Source organism: Manis javanica, chromosome 8 (genome assembly GCF_040802235.1).
Source record: "Manis javanica isolate MJ-LG chromosome 8, MJ_LKY, whole genome shotgun sequence".
NCBI classification, from domain to species: domain Eukaryota; kingdom Metazoa; phylum Chordata; class Mammalia; order Pholidota; family Manidae; genus Manis; species Manis javanica.
The window spans coordinates 40640421-40657090 of record NC_133163.1 but is presented as its reverse complement, the minus strand read 5'-3'; the positions used below and the strand labels follow the sequence as shown (position 1 = coordinate 40657090).

Here is a 16670-nt window from a genome sequence, read left to right as displayed (position 1 = left end):
TGCCAAATAGCTTTTACAATTTTGCTTTATCAGTTAGTGGTTCTCAGTCCTCATTAACATTAATGTGGTTGTGAAAAAGACAGCTTGTAGAATCCCCCATTTAGAGAAATGAAATTTCTAAAAAAATTTTAATGAATTCTGAAACTTGTCATATTAGACAAAGTAATCCAAATTATTGAAAGCATGAGGTTGGAAAATAATAAACCATAGGCTTGAAAATATATCTCATGACTGCAAAGCTTAGTTAAAATTTTTTTGATAAATTGAAAACTTGGAAAGTGAAAGCACATCATCATTGGTGTCTATTTTATTAACCTAAATATTATGAAAAGAACTAAAGCAGTTTGTGTGATTTGGTTGAACATATATTAATTGCTTAAAAATAAAGTGTAGCCTTTAAAAATAGCATGTTTGTATAAAATGTCTGGTCCAATGACTTAAAACCAATTACCAAATAATATTCTGTTGCTAAATCTCTACATTTGTTGTCCTGAGGTTTGCTAAATGAGTTAAAATAAACTCAAGCATATTTCCAGTACATTTTTGATAAGATGTGTCACAAACATACACTTTTCCACATTATGTTTTAAACTGTTAATAAGAAGCTCTCTTACATCGCATTTCCCAGGGAAGAGAGAGAGAAACAGAAATTTGAATACAGGAAGTTTATTGTAGAATGGTGTCAGGAATAAAAATTGTGAGGAATTAAGGAAGCCAGATTGGGCAAAAGAAGTAGAACTGTGATGAAGTGGCAAGGAAGACCTCCGCAGATCCCATAGGCGCTTGGGAGCTGGGGTGGCCCTTCAGAATTGTCCCAAATGAAGTAAAGAGGATTTTTGCTCCCACATGGGGCAGCCACTGGATTCGGGCTGCACCTGGGGAGGGGGAGTAACCTTGGATGAAGCAATTCCTTTCTCTGAGGGCAATTCTTGGGGAGAGACTAGCTATGACCCATTAGCAGGTGGGGAAATGAGTGCCCTGGCCCAGAAGGGGGTTTCTGGACAAGATACCACAGCTTCCACCACTGCACCCCTCGCCTCGCTTGGACTCACTTGCCTTGTACAAACCATTCACTCCATCTGGGTACAGATGGCTCAGGACCCCGGGTGGTCTCTTTTCCTCGAAAACTTGCAAGAGAGAAATTGTGGGATGAAGTATAACCCCCACTACTGCGGGTGATTTCAGGACTGCAATTAATAGTCAACATCTCCCTTCCCTGTTAGTCCTTTAAATCCACCTCACACTTGGCCAGAACTCCTGCCCATCTTGGCGGCTGAGTTCACGAAGACCCTCTTTACTGTGAGATCCAAACCCTTGCTCACTATGCCCTCCTCAGGGCCAGGTGCTGCATTTGTTCCTTGGCTGTCAAATTTGGCAAGAGAATATGAGCAAGCGCCCAGCAGACCACAGAGAACCAAACCCGTTGTTTCCTTCCCCAGTTGTGTAATTGTAGGGCTGCTCCTGCAGAACCCGTGCTGTTGGCAGTGCCGTCCACAAGCAGAGCGAGGGCCTCCCATGCGGGAGCCGAGCGCTGAGCGTCTCCTCTTCTCTATGTGTCTCACAGTGTAACTACGGATATTTCAATGTACACTAAACAAACTGACATTTGTTTTGAAATTGCATCCTCTACACCTTTTCAACACAGTGCTGGCGACCAGAATGAGAACACCCTATTCCAGAGGCACTGAGGTCTCCGAAAGTGGGGCCTCTGCCCAGGAGATAGGTCATCTCCCCTTTTCCAGGTTAGCTATGCTACCTGGCGACGAGGTTTCTCATTCTTACTCTTTCAAAGGAGTAGCTTTATTTTTAATGGGCCAAGGGGGGGAATTTCATTCCATGTTCCCCAGAATTTGGTTGGATATTTATTCAGTCAAGATGCATCAAAAAATACATTTTAAGGTGCACAGCCAGCGTCTGTGTCTGTGCCATACTGGTTGTTAAATATTTTGTCTGTCACACCTGCTGCAGTTTGATCTTTTAAAGGTAAGGTGTAGATACACAAAGTTGATTAGTCTTTTTGGCACCAGAGACAAAGAACCAGTCTGGAGTCTATTTAGAACTTACTTGACAGCACTGACCTCAAGTTCACCTCCGTTATCGACTTAAATGCTTTGGTACACAAGAGTATTTGGTGTGTGGGGTTTTTTTTTTTGATAGGCAGTCAAGTCACCCACTTCATGCTAAACCCAACATTCTATATTTAATTTCAGATTATTTTTGTCCTGCATCTATCCCAGTTATGGATTTACTACAAAATTCACTCCTGACTCTGACTTTTTCCCCTCTACACATTTCTCAGGAAAATTTTTGCAAATAGGCTGCTAAGTAGACTATCTGGGAAAGAACACATATGTTTTTATCAGCTCCTTTAAACTATGCAGACATGCAGTAATACAAAAACATTACCCCAAATTAAGAAAGCAAAAGGAAAAATAAAGTCAAAGGGGAAAACATTTTTTGAAGCAATGTTATATTTTAATAGCCCAGAGTAGTTCATTTCTATTTCCTGGGTTTATGGATAAACTTACAGAGGATGAGATAAACAATGTAAAAATAGAATGAACTAAGGATTTATCTGCAACCTAATTCACTTTATTTAATAAATTTTGTGCTTCCTCTAATCTTTGCTAAGATAAAACAACTGTTTCCCTACTTTCCACTGGAGTCTAACTGAGAGCCAGTCACTTAGTAGATAGTCAATAAATATATGTCAAACTAATAAATGTACAGAGCTTTTATTGTTTATTTGTCACCCCATAATTGCAACCAATTTCTCTCCTTCCCTCTTTCTTTTTAGAATTTCCTTTATCCCCTTCCCTCCCTCATCAGCCTCCTTTTCTTCCTTTCCTTGTTTAACTCTCTTTAGGAAGGGATTTTTTTCGCTTCTCTACTTCTCCCTTTAAGTAGGTCACGGGAAGAAGTTTAGGAGACAACTAGAGAATGTTCAGGAGGAATAATGGAACAAAAAATTTACACATGATCACATTTTTTAATTCCTCCTCCCAGTTCTGCCTTTTCACCAAATTCAGGGAACCCTGAATTTACATGACTTCATTCAATGTTTCCAGGGGATGTGGTCTGCTACGTGAGTGCCTTATTCAGTTAAGACAAATAATCCACAACTGTCCACAACTGGGAAACATTCCCACCCAGCCCTTGTCTTATTGTGCACAATAATCTAAGAGAATTTGTCCGTTCCCAGTTCCCAGAGACAGTGTTTGTAGAATGGTCTATCTGCGTTAGCTTTAATATAAGTCTATAAGACCAACTTGCCGTTTTTAAAGACAGAACTGGGAGAATCTTCTCTTCACTCTAAAGAGGTAGGTCTGTATACAAGTTAAGAGCAATCAAAGCAAGCTTTAATGCAGTCTCCTGTCCTTCCTGTGGAAAAGATGGGAGAGGCCCCCAGGCATGTGGGGGGATAGAGGTTGCAGGTAATTCACCACTATAAGCAGGGTGAGTGCTGTGCTGGCAGAGGGAAGGGGGTGGAGCCATTTAGGCAGCCTGAGCATCCGCAAGGAAACCAAGGTCCTCCAGGTGCACAGGGGGCATCAGTGAGTCTCAGTGCTTTCCTGACCACTTGGCTCAGACTGCCCCAAGGTACGACTCTGTCTACTCTATTAGCAGGGCCAGCTAGGCATGGTCCAGACCTTTAGGAAGAGTAACCAGACATCCAGGAGCCCGTTTCCTGGGCATCCAGTACTCACAAAGTTATCAGAGGAAGCCAACTTCACTCTTACACTTCAAACATAATATTGATGCTTAAATTCAGTTGACTAGAAAAATAGAGACCTGTCTGGCAGCAGAGGAACTGATGAGGACAAAGGAGTCATGCTAGTGGATATAAGTCGCTCTTTTTGTGAGCTCCCAGATAAGACTCTTCATCCTGCCTCCTCCTTACTCACAGACACCCCGACTTCCATCCCCATCCACCCCTGCTGTGGGTTCCAACGCCAGTAGCTTCCAATCCCAGTTGTTGTCAAGCTGGCCTGATCATGAACAGTTATTTCTATGAATCTCGGTCTCTTCATCTATGGTATGGGAATAGTAGTATCTAGCCCACAGATACAAAATAAATGAATATAAGAAAAGGACCTAATGGAGGCACTCAGTAAATGCTGACTACGTACAAAACCCCACTCTCTAAACAAGAATGGTTTCAGAAAGCTAAAACTCCGAAATTACAAACCTAATTCTATTTTCCATGTAAAAACCTTGACATATTTTGTCTACGTATCATGTTATGAAATAAATGGTTTAAACACAAAGTTAATTGAACATTTATAGTAGTGGTTATATTTATTCTAAGTTTTTGCAGAGAAATAAGGAGGCAAAAGAAAAAGCTTTAACATCAAATAGTGTTATAAATCTAGTTTTAACATACATCAAAAAAGGTCTCAACTGTGTAAGTTATTTATTATATTTAGCCTTTATCTCATGTTTACATACTTCAAATATATTTATGCCCATTTAGAAAGGTTATTACCAATGTTTTAAGATACTATATCACCCAATAATTTATGCTTAATTTTAACATAAAATATAATAAAAATAATAAATACTTTAGTTTTAAAGAATGATATTAAAATAATATCATGGCCATTTGTGTTATTGATGAGGCCAAGAGTCACTAAACAGGCAATCATGTTTTTTCTTATAAAGGGAAATAATTTTATCAAAGATCAATTGTCTTTCTTATTTGACTTGGAAAGCCAAAGTTGAACCTATCTATGTAACAAGTTTTGTATCAATGTAATAACTGAAACATAAGGAAATTTCTTTTTATTGTAATTTCTACCCTTTGTCTTCTCTCCCCCCAACAAAAGAGAACTTCTGTCTTCTGTCCTCTTCTGTATACTCAACTTAAATTATGGATTTAACACATGACACATTTGCCTTAACTTTGCATAGCACTAAGATGATACATTACTTTTTTATATGATAAGGAGACCCAAACTGCAATTAACAGAATGTTAAAGCATTTAAAGAATATGAAATTGTAATGCACCATGATGTGTTACTTTCAAAATTGTTGAATTTCCCTCTTTGAAAGTTGTTGTACTTGATAATGGAGCCTCCTTGTGGGGAACTAATAGTATTTCATGCTTTCAAATCTAGGTGAAATGCTGTTTTAAAGCCCCTACCTCTTCAGAAAGGCAGCATATGTAGACGAGCTATCAAGAAAACACATACTTCCTGCAGACTCCTGACATCCAGAAATTGACAGGAACTTAATGACTACCAGGGAGTGGTGAATTCTATGCCATCTTCCCTTTAGTTTGTCTGTAGTCCTTGTAGCTAAAGGTAAAGCAGGGGTAAATAGTTTTTCAGTTAAATTCATTGCTAGGTTCTTTGGAGAGAGAACAAGTTGACTGACAATTGTTTACTTTAAACTCGTCCATGTAGTTGGACACTTGAGAAAATGTTAAATTAGATAAGTGCATGTTTTGCCTCAATCTAGTGGAGATTTTTCTCTACTTTTGACCAAAGAGCATATTTCTCTAAAGGGAAGGACAGCTTAATTCAATAAAGCCCAGTGCTTTGGGAGAGAGATGCTAGCCATCCAGATCAGCCAGCTCAACTTCATGAATGAACATGATAACAATTATTAGACTCTGGTGGTTTATGCTTTCTTAACCAGTGATACAAAGAGATCCAGCGAAAAGAGAAACAGTCAGGACCTAGGGAGTAGCGATACGATAAGATTATCCTCTACTCCTTCACTCATATGCAGAGAGGATAAGACAGGGTATTATTGGATGTAAACATTTTCTGAATCCAGGACGGAGGGGCTATATTAAAACAGTATGATTACAAGTAAAAAGATAAGACTGGCTTATAGTTTAACTGATTTTTTTTAACGACTTAAACTCACAACTCAGAAGTGCTCCTATGGTGGTGTATTTTCAGGGACCCAGGCCAGTATCTGGGGCCTCACTCAGAGGCTACTAGGCAGAAAAGGTAGTACCTTCTGCCAACAGACCTGAAAAAGGAGCCGAGGGCCTACTGCAGTAAATAGGTAAATGATTGCATTCCCTCTGAGGCCAAGAGGAGGGGCTTGCCCCTCTCTCCTTCAACACAGACCCCTCAAAATATTCTTTTGTGGTTTCTTTTTATCCTTCACTTTTAAAAAGTAATTTCTGTCTATTATAAAAAAATATAATGGGATAAATTGTTAATAACTGAAGAGCTCCTCTAATTATATTGATTGGTAAAAATATTATTTGGTAGATATTCTACCAGATTTATTTTACTGTGCATGTATCTTCCAAAAATTAGATTATTCTAAATACTCCTTTATGACATTTAAAATAAAATATTATAGATGTAATTTCATTTCATTAAATACAGATTTCATAATAAAAATCAGTATTTATCGCCCATTTATTCTGAGCAGGCATCCATGCTAAGTGCTTTATATGCATATAAATGATGTCAATTACTTTCTGTTTTGGGCTGTTTTTCAGACTTTGGCACTAGGAGGTGGAGCCCAAGGAGAGAATGGTGGTCTTCCCAAGTTGAGAATGTGGAGATCAGGGTTCAAGGCAGCTGAAGAGACTGCAATTTGTGGACCAGAGTATCAGAGAAAAGGGAGTTATGTGATAGAAGGAGACAGAAGTCCACATGGGGCTCTCCCATAGACCTGTGGTATAGACCTGGGCTGTACATATGTAGAAGAAAAATTGCCAAGGGGCTTAGGAGAGAATGGGTACTACAGGACTGGGAGATGAACCCAGATACCTGAAATTACACTGAACTGGATGATGTTCAAGTTACAGTCCATCAAGAGTGGAGAGATTTCATTTAATACCGTAAGCATTTAGGACAACAGAAAGAATATACCTTGGCAGTGAAAATCATGCCCTAAAAACAAGAGCCATATCCTAGGACGAAACTAAAATAGACTGTCTCAAACAAAGATCAAAGCCAAGTCTGAAAGGATCTTGAGGACCAGTAGTAATTTAACACCCTTTAAAGGAAAACACAGAATCCAGATTTTCTACAATGTATTACCCTCTGTGTCAAATATGTAGTCAAAGACAACTAGGTTTTTTTAAAAAGGAAAGAAAATACGATCCATAATCAAGGGAAAGAAAGCAGTAAATAGAAACAGATCTTTATATAACACAGATGTTTGAAATAGCAAAGACTTTTAAAAACATCTGTTATAAATATGTTTAAGGGATTAAAGGAAAAAGTGGACATAGTGAATGAACACATGGGAACTTTCAGTAAAGAACTAGAAATTCTAGTTATTTCCACCCTACATTTATTTCATTTTTTCTAGAACTTCATATGGAGTCATATGGTATATACTCTTTTGTATCCATATTTTTCTCTTGGAAAAATGTCTAGTATTCATCTGTGTTATTGTGTGTCCAGTAGTTCTCTTTTATTGCAGCATAAACAAAATAGTTAGATGCTTACACCTAAATATACAATCACAGTGATTGCAATAGCTACAAATGCAGATGGATACAAATGTTTTCTTCACAATTTTATAAAGAGAAATAATTTTAGCCAAGAAGTGTAGCAAAATGAGATGTGGCTTTCCAAAAAGGTGAGTATTGCTGATAAAAATATAAATAAAACAAATATAACTGTTCAATTTACAAAACACTTGAATTTCAAGAAACTTTTCAGTGTATATTAAAACCATGCTTAAAAAATTGTGTTTCTGTAAAGAATTGGTTCAAGTTATGGCATTACATAATGATCCATAGATCAGCTACTTCAGTATCTGGTGGGACCTTTGACAACTGTATGGAATGAGGGACAATTCTGCATTGGACAATATTCTCTTATGGTTTGAGGACATCTAGCATTCCTGGATATGACTTACTAAGTGCCAGTGACACTGTGACACAAAATGCTTCCACCAGTTTCCAAAATGTCCCTTAGGGAGGATTAATATTCATATTAATAGGAGCAACTCTGTCTTCATCTCAGTCTTAAAAAAAATGTCAAAATCATGTATTTTCTTTTTTTTAAATGTTGAAAAGTTCAGCACAATGAGAAGAGAAGACAGGGAGACAGTATTTGCAAAGATAAAGGACTCTAATCATACAAAGAACTTTTAAAACTCAACAATAAGCAAAGGCTCTCCTTAGCTGTCACTTACCCTGATGCTGGCAAACTAGCTAGTCAGTGGTTTTGCTCACATCTCTCATGAAATATCACCCTCCTCTTCATTTTTTACCACCAAATCTCCATTGTTTTGGCAAACTTAGACTCATCAAAAACATTTTGGTGAACGTACTTAGACTCGAAATTCCCCACACTCTGTTTCAAATAAAGTTTGCTGCCTTGGGGAGAGCTCTGGTGTTCTCTGTTTAGAGGCCTGTCTCTTCGCCTGGTCAGAATACCTGAGGCACAGCTCTGAAGCTGGAGTCAGGCTCGGAGTGGCTTGTTTCTTCTGGAGTGAACCTTGCTTAAGGAGCAGGACACTGGGGTCATAGCCTCTGGTCTTCTCAACTTGTGTGTCTTAGCATGGAGTCTCCAATCTACAAAAGAGGTGGGCTGAGGACAGTTGTGGCCCCAATATTCCCAGAATGCCACACCTGAGTTCAAGCATCTGCTCTATGAAGGGGACTAGGTAGAAGAAGGGAACCTGAATCTCTTGGCTGCACTTACCTGGAATGTAGTTTCTGCTATGTGTTAACTTGAAAGATGCCAAGTTCTCATGGCCTACTCCTTCCAGAAAGATACCGTACTCCTCCACTGGAAGCTAAGGAAAGAGGGAGCCCTGTGCTCTTGGCTGTACTCACCTGAAGTGGAGTTTCTGTCACACTGAGCTGGGAGCAGGGAGCTCTAGCTGTTCTTAGCAAATTACATAAATGTTTCTTGGCCAAATGTTTAATTGTAGTACTCTCTTAGAACAATATCCAGAGATTTCAAATGGTTGATTTTAAGTAGTTTTTACCTGTTGTAGTTGTTTCACTGAGTAGCAGGTCCACAGAGCTCTTCACTGCCATTCCGTAAGTGGAACTACCAATGTACACTTTATATATTATTTTGATTTGTTGATCAAACAATATCAAAAAGTATCAAATAATCAAAAGTGTTTTTAAATAATTTTTCTAAAACAGCCTGAGACAGCTTTATGGGTGTGGCCACAGCCCTCTGTGGTCCTGAGACAGAATAACAATCTTTCTGGGTCCAAAGAAGAGCCCTAAAGTCATCTGAACTTAGAGGTGGGCCTTCTTGGACTGAGTGGGGGACAACCATGCAGGAAGCATGGTGGGTGTGACTGGAGACAGACTGATGGATTCTCAGCCGATGCCGGCACAGATGGTTGGCCACCGAAGACTCATGCTCACCAGTGCCTCGGTGTGAAATAGCCCCTGGGGCCTAGGTGCTGCCATCTAAATTTCTGCAATCTGACACATTAGGGATGGGCAAAAATGGAGTTACATAAAAAATGACAACTTTCTTGTGCCAGTAAAATTGTGGACAAGGATTTAGATTAGGTATACAAGTGTAGGCAACTTTTTTTCAGTAAGTTCAGCTGTTGGTAGGGAGCTGAGAGAAAGAAAAGAAGTGGATGAGAGAAAAGGAAACATTTCTTCTATTTCCTTTTAAGTGAGAATTTGCATGCTCATGGGAGGGATTTGGTTGAGCAGGAAGGGCTAAGAATACCAGAGAAAGGAGATAAATGATAGTATGAGATTCCTGCTGGAGAGGGCACCAGCTTCTTTATTACTGAAAAGACAGAGCTGGGTATGAAAACTGATATCATGTCAATAGGTTTTAACCCCAGGCAAGTTTGCTCTTGATTCAGTGAGACCAAAAAATGACAATGAAACTTCTTGGGATGCTGGGTTTATACCCAGCTTTATTCTCACGGTGGCAGGTCAAGCGCTATAATCCTGTCCACCTCAGAGCAAGTCTGCATGCAGCAAGTCGGTCTCTGCCTCCGGGCCTCCTCCACCCCCTGCAGCATCTCACTCTCTGTCCTCAGTGCTGCCACCTCTCCAGCCTCTGCTCTCCTGCAGCGGAGCAGCCCAGAGCACTAGGCGGAGCTCTTTATATTAAGTCAGTAATAATGTATTGTCCACATGTGTGCAGTGAGCAAGATGACCAGGGTCAGGTGAGAATCCTGGCCATAGGAACTTTCATTTTCTCTACAAATGGTATAGATTCAGTTTAGTATTTATACTGTATAAATTTGAACTGGTATAAATTCAGTTTAGTCTGTAATGTTTGGTGGCTAAAATATGAGAGTATATATATTTGATGGCTTCTATATTCTTGGTGAAGTAGGAACAGGTCATTTTTCAAGAGGCAAGGGGCAATTATGAGTGGAGAAAGTTTGAAGTGTCACTAAAATGGACAGAAAGAGCAAGCTTACAAGCAAAAAGGTTCAAATTGCCAGGCAAGGAGGAGGGGCCAGTGGAAACCATGGATTTTAGGTGCAGAGGATATTGACTGAGTCTGTAATTCTCCTGCAGCTCTGCTCAGTTGCCCTGGAGCAGGAATGGAGACAATGGATGATTGGAGTCATCCAGGGCTGGGATGATACTCTGAATTTCTTTGTATATTTTAAAATTACATACCTCATAAAGCTGTTCTCCAAATAAAACAAATCTTTAAAATTTTATGGTATGTCGTTTTAGCCATCCTTTGGATAATTGTCTTTATCTTCCCTGGCTCTTTCCCAGGTTTCCCATTCTCTTTTACACATTAGAGAGACAGCACAGTGCAGTGGTTAAGACAGGATCTCTGGAATTCATCTGCTAGGTACAGATCTTATGTCTAGCACTTACTTCCTGTGTGACTTTAGGCAGATAACATCACCCCTCCATGTCTCATTTTTCTCTCATCTGTAAAATGGGGGGAATGACAATAATAGTACCTCACTGGGGGTTGCTTTGAGGATTCTAAGAGCAAATGCCTGTACGAAGCTGAGTATGACTTGTTGCTGTTATTTCAAATCAGGTGAAACACTCAAACTGAGAGCAGAGTGAGCCACGAAGGATTTCCTTCTGGCCTTGTGTGTTACGCAGTAGTTAGTACATCCTAATATTTCACAGCTTCTCTTTTCTCTTTTCAAACAGTTAATGTAATTGTGCACTTAGCATGAGGAAAAGGTCTAAGTCTCAGATTATTTGAGTTATTCTTTCTCCATCTTTCATTTAAGGCATTAATTTCTGTCTCTAAGTATTTATAACTGGACCAGATTGGTGGCTGGCCTTTATTTACATATATTTTGCTTCTAAATTCATCTCTTTTCTTTGATAACTGCTTCTGAAAAATCTGCACTTTTTCTTCTGCATAGGTAAAGAGTCCTGATTATGGCTGATTTTCATAAAGCACAAGGTCCTCAAGCTGTAAGTGCTTTTAAAGCAGGTACTGTGATTTCTGCCTGTAATTGCTTTAGCACTCTGGAAGCTGCCCTATGCAAAGAAAGAAAGAAAAACTGGAGAGGCTGATGGTGATGATGAAGGTGGTGATAGTACAACTTCTCACCCTTAGGTTCCCTATCCACTGACCTTTATGGGGGCCCCAGAAGGTGGAGAAGGGAACAGGGCTCTGAGGCCAGACAGACTGTGGTTCAAATCCTAGTTCTATCACTGACTTGTTGTTTAGCCTCAAATTAAAAACAAACAGAACACTAAATTTTTCAATAACATATTAGCAATTTTCTCTTTCTGTTCCCATTCTGGCCAACCATGACTCAGAGCCACTGAAAGAAGGGTGTCTTGCCCAAAACTTTCTACTTTTCTATAACTTCCTACTGCAACATAACAAGAGGCAGTGTGGGGGATCCCTTTTCTGCCTTCAAGTCCTTCGTGCCACCACCTGGAGTCTTACAGTCTCTGATTTTCCTTTCACTCAAGAGGCCGGTTTATTCCGTGTTATGTTCCTTTTAAATGCCTTCCTTGGATGATTCTTCTCAGGCAATAGCTTATTTTGCAACACACTTGCCTGCTTCCCCTAAGCTCTCGAACTCGCTTTCTGTCTTTACTCAGAGTTCCCAAATTCCTATTCTATGATATCTTTCATAACTGGGAGACTTTATCACTTCACCCTAAATTCCCAGACATAACTCCTGTTTTCTCACAATGCCAAAAATTACACATTTTAATAAGCAAATACTGTAGATGTCTGTTAACTGTTAGTTCAGCTGCATTAAGTCTGTACATGTTTTATAAAAAGTGCTAAAGAGGAGAGATTATCTCATCTCTTTTGTACTACATTGAGTGTAGCAAGATATACACAGATAATGTATGAACTGATTGTGATGATGCCTTGGGAAGGGGAAAAATTTTTTAAATCTCTAGCTCTGACACAAATCATGTGTTTCCATCTTTGATTACAAAATGATGACATATACCCAACTATCACACACAAATTTAAATAGCAATAAACATCTTTAAATAGTTAACAAGAAAAAAAAGGTGGTTACTTCACACTGAAATCTTTATATGATAACTGATGTTTCATATCTAGTTTAAAGTACTTATTCATTAGGCTGTGAAATACTGAAGACGGGAAGGGCAAGATGGAGGAAAGGAAAGGGAGAAAATGACAAAAACATCTTCTAAAATTCTGATCAAATGATTATATACAGTGGTATTTTACATGAGAAAGTCCACACACACAAATCCTGAATTGTATTTGTGAATTTTAAAATGCATCTTTTTTTGCACATTTCTGAAGACATTTCCAACTTGATTGGAGTAGTTAACTTTATGCCTAAATTATTAATACCCTACTAAATATAATAACCCCACACCTATTCTCCCAGTCTAATGAAGACCACATTATTTTACACAAGTCATGTCTATAAAATCAATGATTTTTTTTACATAAATGTACCCAAATGTCAAATGTAGGAGAGTACGATCCACTTGGAAAGCTCTATGCTTATTCCAAGAATACAGTCACTTCTCAAAATGTTTTAGAATTCCTCTTTTGAAACATCTTCAGTTAGTTTGCCACATAGGAAAGCCAATCTTGCTACTTTATAGAGCTCTCATTTACAAACACACACACACACACACACACACACATACACACATATATATATATATAACATATGGCATTATTTGTCTGATTCAATCAACATGACTTCAAATTACATTTTTGGCTGCATCCAAAAATCAAATTTACCTCAAAAAAGCAAAGATTTTCCACTATTCAAGTTATTTTTTTTTTTAATGTGGAAACCTTTTGAGTGTGGCAACCTCAAAATTATTAGAAGCAAAAGTAGCAGGTCAGAGTAAGGGTAAAACCTCAAAGCTTCCCAAAGCGATAATTTTGGGGGTAGGTTGAAGGTCATTAATTTTTAAGTATACTCTTGGAGTACTTTTTGAAGAGCCATATTTATGTTCACCCTTTTCTTTGCCCTTTGAAAGGTTAAATTTTATGGTGATAAGCCACCTTTTCAAAATCCTTAAAGAGGTCTTAAATGGGATATGAATTAAAAATTATAATCTCACAAAGATTAATGGTGAGGCGGGGGGATGGCAAGAACTTGCACCAAAGTATGTAAAGATGAGAATTTCTTGCTCCCAATCTAAGCACCCAAAGCTGTGTCAGAGGTGCAAGTTCTAAAAATCTGAAGTTCTGTTGAATGCTGGTGATTTAGCAGGGACTTCAAGCAATTCTGAGGGTCTCCATTCTTTCCTGAAACTACGTATTTGAACAAATACTGATTGTATTAAATGAACTGTTTGCTTGTTTCACAGTGTGATTGCTGTAACATGAGCTTTTCGGTAATTGTGAATCTTTTGTCATTCTTGGCATGTACAGTTTTCATGATGCTTGGTTGTGTGGTTTGAGATTGTTTTAATTTTTGCATTTACATTCTTTTTGGCACTTTTCAAGAAGGGGACATTGTCTTGTATGTTTGGGGGGAATGGTAAGCCTCTCCCTGTGTCTTTTAAAAAATGTTTGGCTTTTGAAATACACAATTCTCCCCATAATCCTGTATCATTAAACGAAGCAGATGCAAATTTGCCTTCACAAGCCTTGCATCCCTTCTTAGAGGCTGGTATCCCCTGGTTCAGATTTAGGCTGTTTGGCCGCTGCCCTTACAGGCTCTGGTGGCCCCTCCCGGCAGAAAAGCAAAACTGGATTTTTTCGGGCCCACATGGCCACGTCCCCTCCCACCCCACTGGCCGGGTTGGAAGAGGACATCCAGCTGCAGGCCCCCAACCGGTTGGTATAGCGGTTTCGAAGGCGACTGTAGTATCTGGCCTGCAGACCCAAGCCCTGGTTGGGCAGGAAAGTGTCCACATTCCTAGTCCGGTAGCCCTCTTCCCGGTTGCGCCCCAGGATCATCGAAATGTTGCGGTTGCGAATGGCATAGATAACAGGATTGATGGCCCCATTGGCCCAGGTGAGCCAGACTGCCAGCACGTTGAGGAGCGAGGGGGCCTGTGTGGCCTGGGCCTGCCGGGCCGAGGCCAGCAGCACCAGGAAGCAGTAGGGCCCCCAGCAGCAGATGACGAAGACGATCATAACGAGCACGGTGGTGGCTGTGCGCACCTCACTGAATAAGCGCAGCACGCGCGCATAGGTGGTCAGAGGCCGCACGCGCACGTCGGACAGGCGCACGGCCTTGCAGATGTGGTAGTGCCAGAAGCACATGAGCAGGAAGGGCAGCAGGTAGCAGGCCACCACCAGCCCCACGCTGTAGGCCGCGCCCAGCTGCGCGGGGTCCGGGGACGTCCGATACAAGCAGCCGTGGAAGCTCTGTGCGGCCGGGGGCTGCCGGGGCGCCCGGAGCAACTCCCAGGGCGTGGAGAAGCCCAGCGCCGCCACCCAGGCGCCCGCCAGCAGCTGCAGCGCACGGCGGCGACCGATCTTCTCCCGCGGCGGCCGCACGATGGCGCAGTAGCGGTCCAGCGAGATGAGCGCCACGCTGAGCGTGGACACGATGCCGAAGCACGAGCTGAAGAAGCGGCTGGCAGCGCAGAAGCCGCGCCAGGGCGCCGTAGCGGCGGCGGCCGCAGAGCCCCCGGGCGGCGTGAAGAGGTCCAGGAAGGCGGCGGGCAGGCAGAGCAGCGCGGTGAGCAGATCCGACAGGGACAGAGACAGGATGAAGGCGTTGGTGACGGTACGGAGCTGCCGGTGCTTCACGATCGCCCCCAGCACCGCGCAGTTGCCCAGGCTAGACAGCAGGAAGATAAGCAGGAGGACGAGCGCCTGCGCCGCCACCGCCGCCCCGTGCGACAGCAGCGGCGCCGCCTCCGGCCCGAGCGGCGGCCTCCCCACCGCCCCCGCCGCCCGCGGCCCGCCGCCAGCCCAGGCGCCAGTGCCGTCGCCTCCGCTCCCGAAGCTCCGGTTCCCCAGAGCCGCGGCCACCACGGTGCTGATGGAGACCACGGCCGCTGATGTTGTCGCGGAGGACGTCCCGCCAGGCGCGCCGGCCGCGGAGGGGGCTTCGGGGTGTGGGCTGACCAACAAGGCCGTGCTCACGGGCGGGCGGACCGATGGCTGCTCCATGGGGCCCCGCGGCGCCTACGGGTCTCCTCATCCCGCACGGGCGGCCGCGGCCGCAGCCGGAGGTGGTTCCGGGCCGGTGCGAGCGGCCTCTGCCGGGAGTCGAGCTGTGAGCCTGTGTCTGGCGGTCGCCAGTGACCTGGCGGATCCTCTGACGTGCGTTCCAGGCGTTGCCGAGGGAACCGCGTGTGTACGCAGCAGCGCGGGGCGGGGCGGCAGCCAGGTAGCCTCCGCAAAGCCCGCCCAGGACATCATCTCTCCGCGAAGTTACGCCGCAGAGGCCCTGGGCTTCAGAGAGTGCAGATCGATCTCCTTGGGGAACCCGTGCTGGGCCAGACAAAGCCGGACTGGCCCTCAGATAAATGACCAAAATTCAACATGGTGCGCTCTCAAGCTCTCTTACTGGATACAAAAGTCCTCTTGGAAAGCTACCTATGGGTGTTTCTGGCATATGCAGGAAGGAAAAGAAAATAAAACCTGCAGAGGAAAACAGTCCAAATCCGGAGATCTTAAACTTGAGAGGCAGAATAATTTAACCCAGGTGTTCTTAAACTTGGGTGTGTAACAGCGTCACCTAGGGGCTTGTGAGCACACAAGTGACTGGGCCCAACCCCAAGAGTTGCAGGCTTAGTAGGTCTGGGGTCCTGTTAGGGAATCTGCATTTCTAACAGGTTTGCAGGTGGTAGTGGTGCTGGTCCAAGCACCCCACTTTGAGAACCCCAATGTAGGGAGTTTATTAAAATGCAGATTTGATCGATGGCTGACTCCCAGCATTACTGAGGGTGGGCCACGGATATAAACCCGATGGGTGATTCTGATACTGGCGCTCTGAGGAGCTAGCATATGGACATTGGAGGCAGGATGTCACCTTGTTTTCAAGGGCCTGGACCTCAGGACCTTACCTGGCCACCATGTTTGTGTGGGGCAAGGGAGGAAAAGGGAGTGGTTACTTACCCTGCCAGCAGCCTTCATCCATTCTGTGGTGTTTTCAGCCTAAGGTGCTGCCAGCTAGGCAGTCACCACAGAAGCAGCTCCAAATGTCTGGCTGGCAGATGGAACAAGAAGGGTCTGCCTGCCCAGGGAAGCTGCATTTCAAGTTTCTGGCCACGGCCTCTACTGGGGGATAGTGTAATAAATCCTCAGGTTCTCTAAAGCAGTAGTTTGCAGTGTGAACCCCAGACCAGCAACATGAGCACAACCTGAGACCTTGTTAGACA

The 16670-nt window shown here is 42.6% G+C and overlaps 1 protein-coding gene across 1 annotated transcript; it reads right to left on the bottom strand.

Annotated features, from left to right (window-relative positions):
* Positions 1-10582: 10582 nt before the first annotated feature.
* On the bottom strand, positions 10583-15587 carry GPR135 (G protein-coupled receptor 135). Its single transcript, XM_037006918.2, has one exon. It carries the CDS (start codon positions 15454-15456, stop codon positions 13990-13992), a length of 1467 nt encoding a protein of 488 aa, XP_036862813.2. The 5' UTR covers positions 15457-15587; the 3' UTR covers positions 10583-13989.
* Between the last annotated feature and the right edge of the window lie 1083 nt (positions 15588-16670).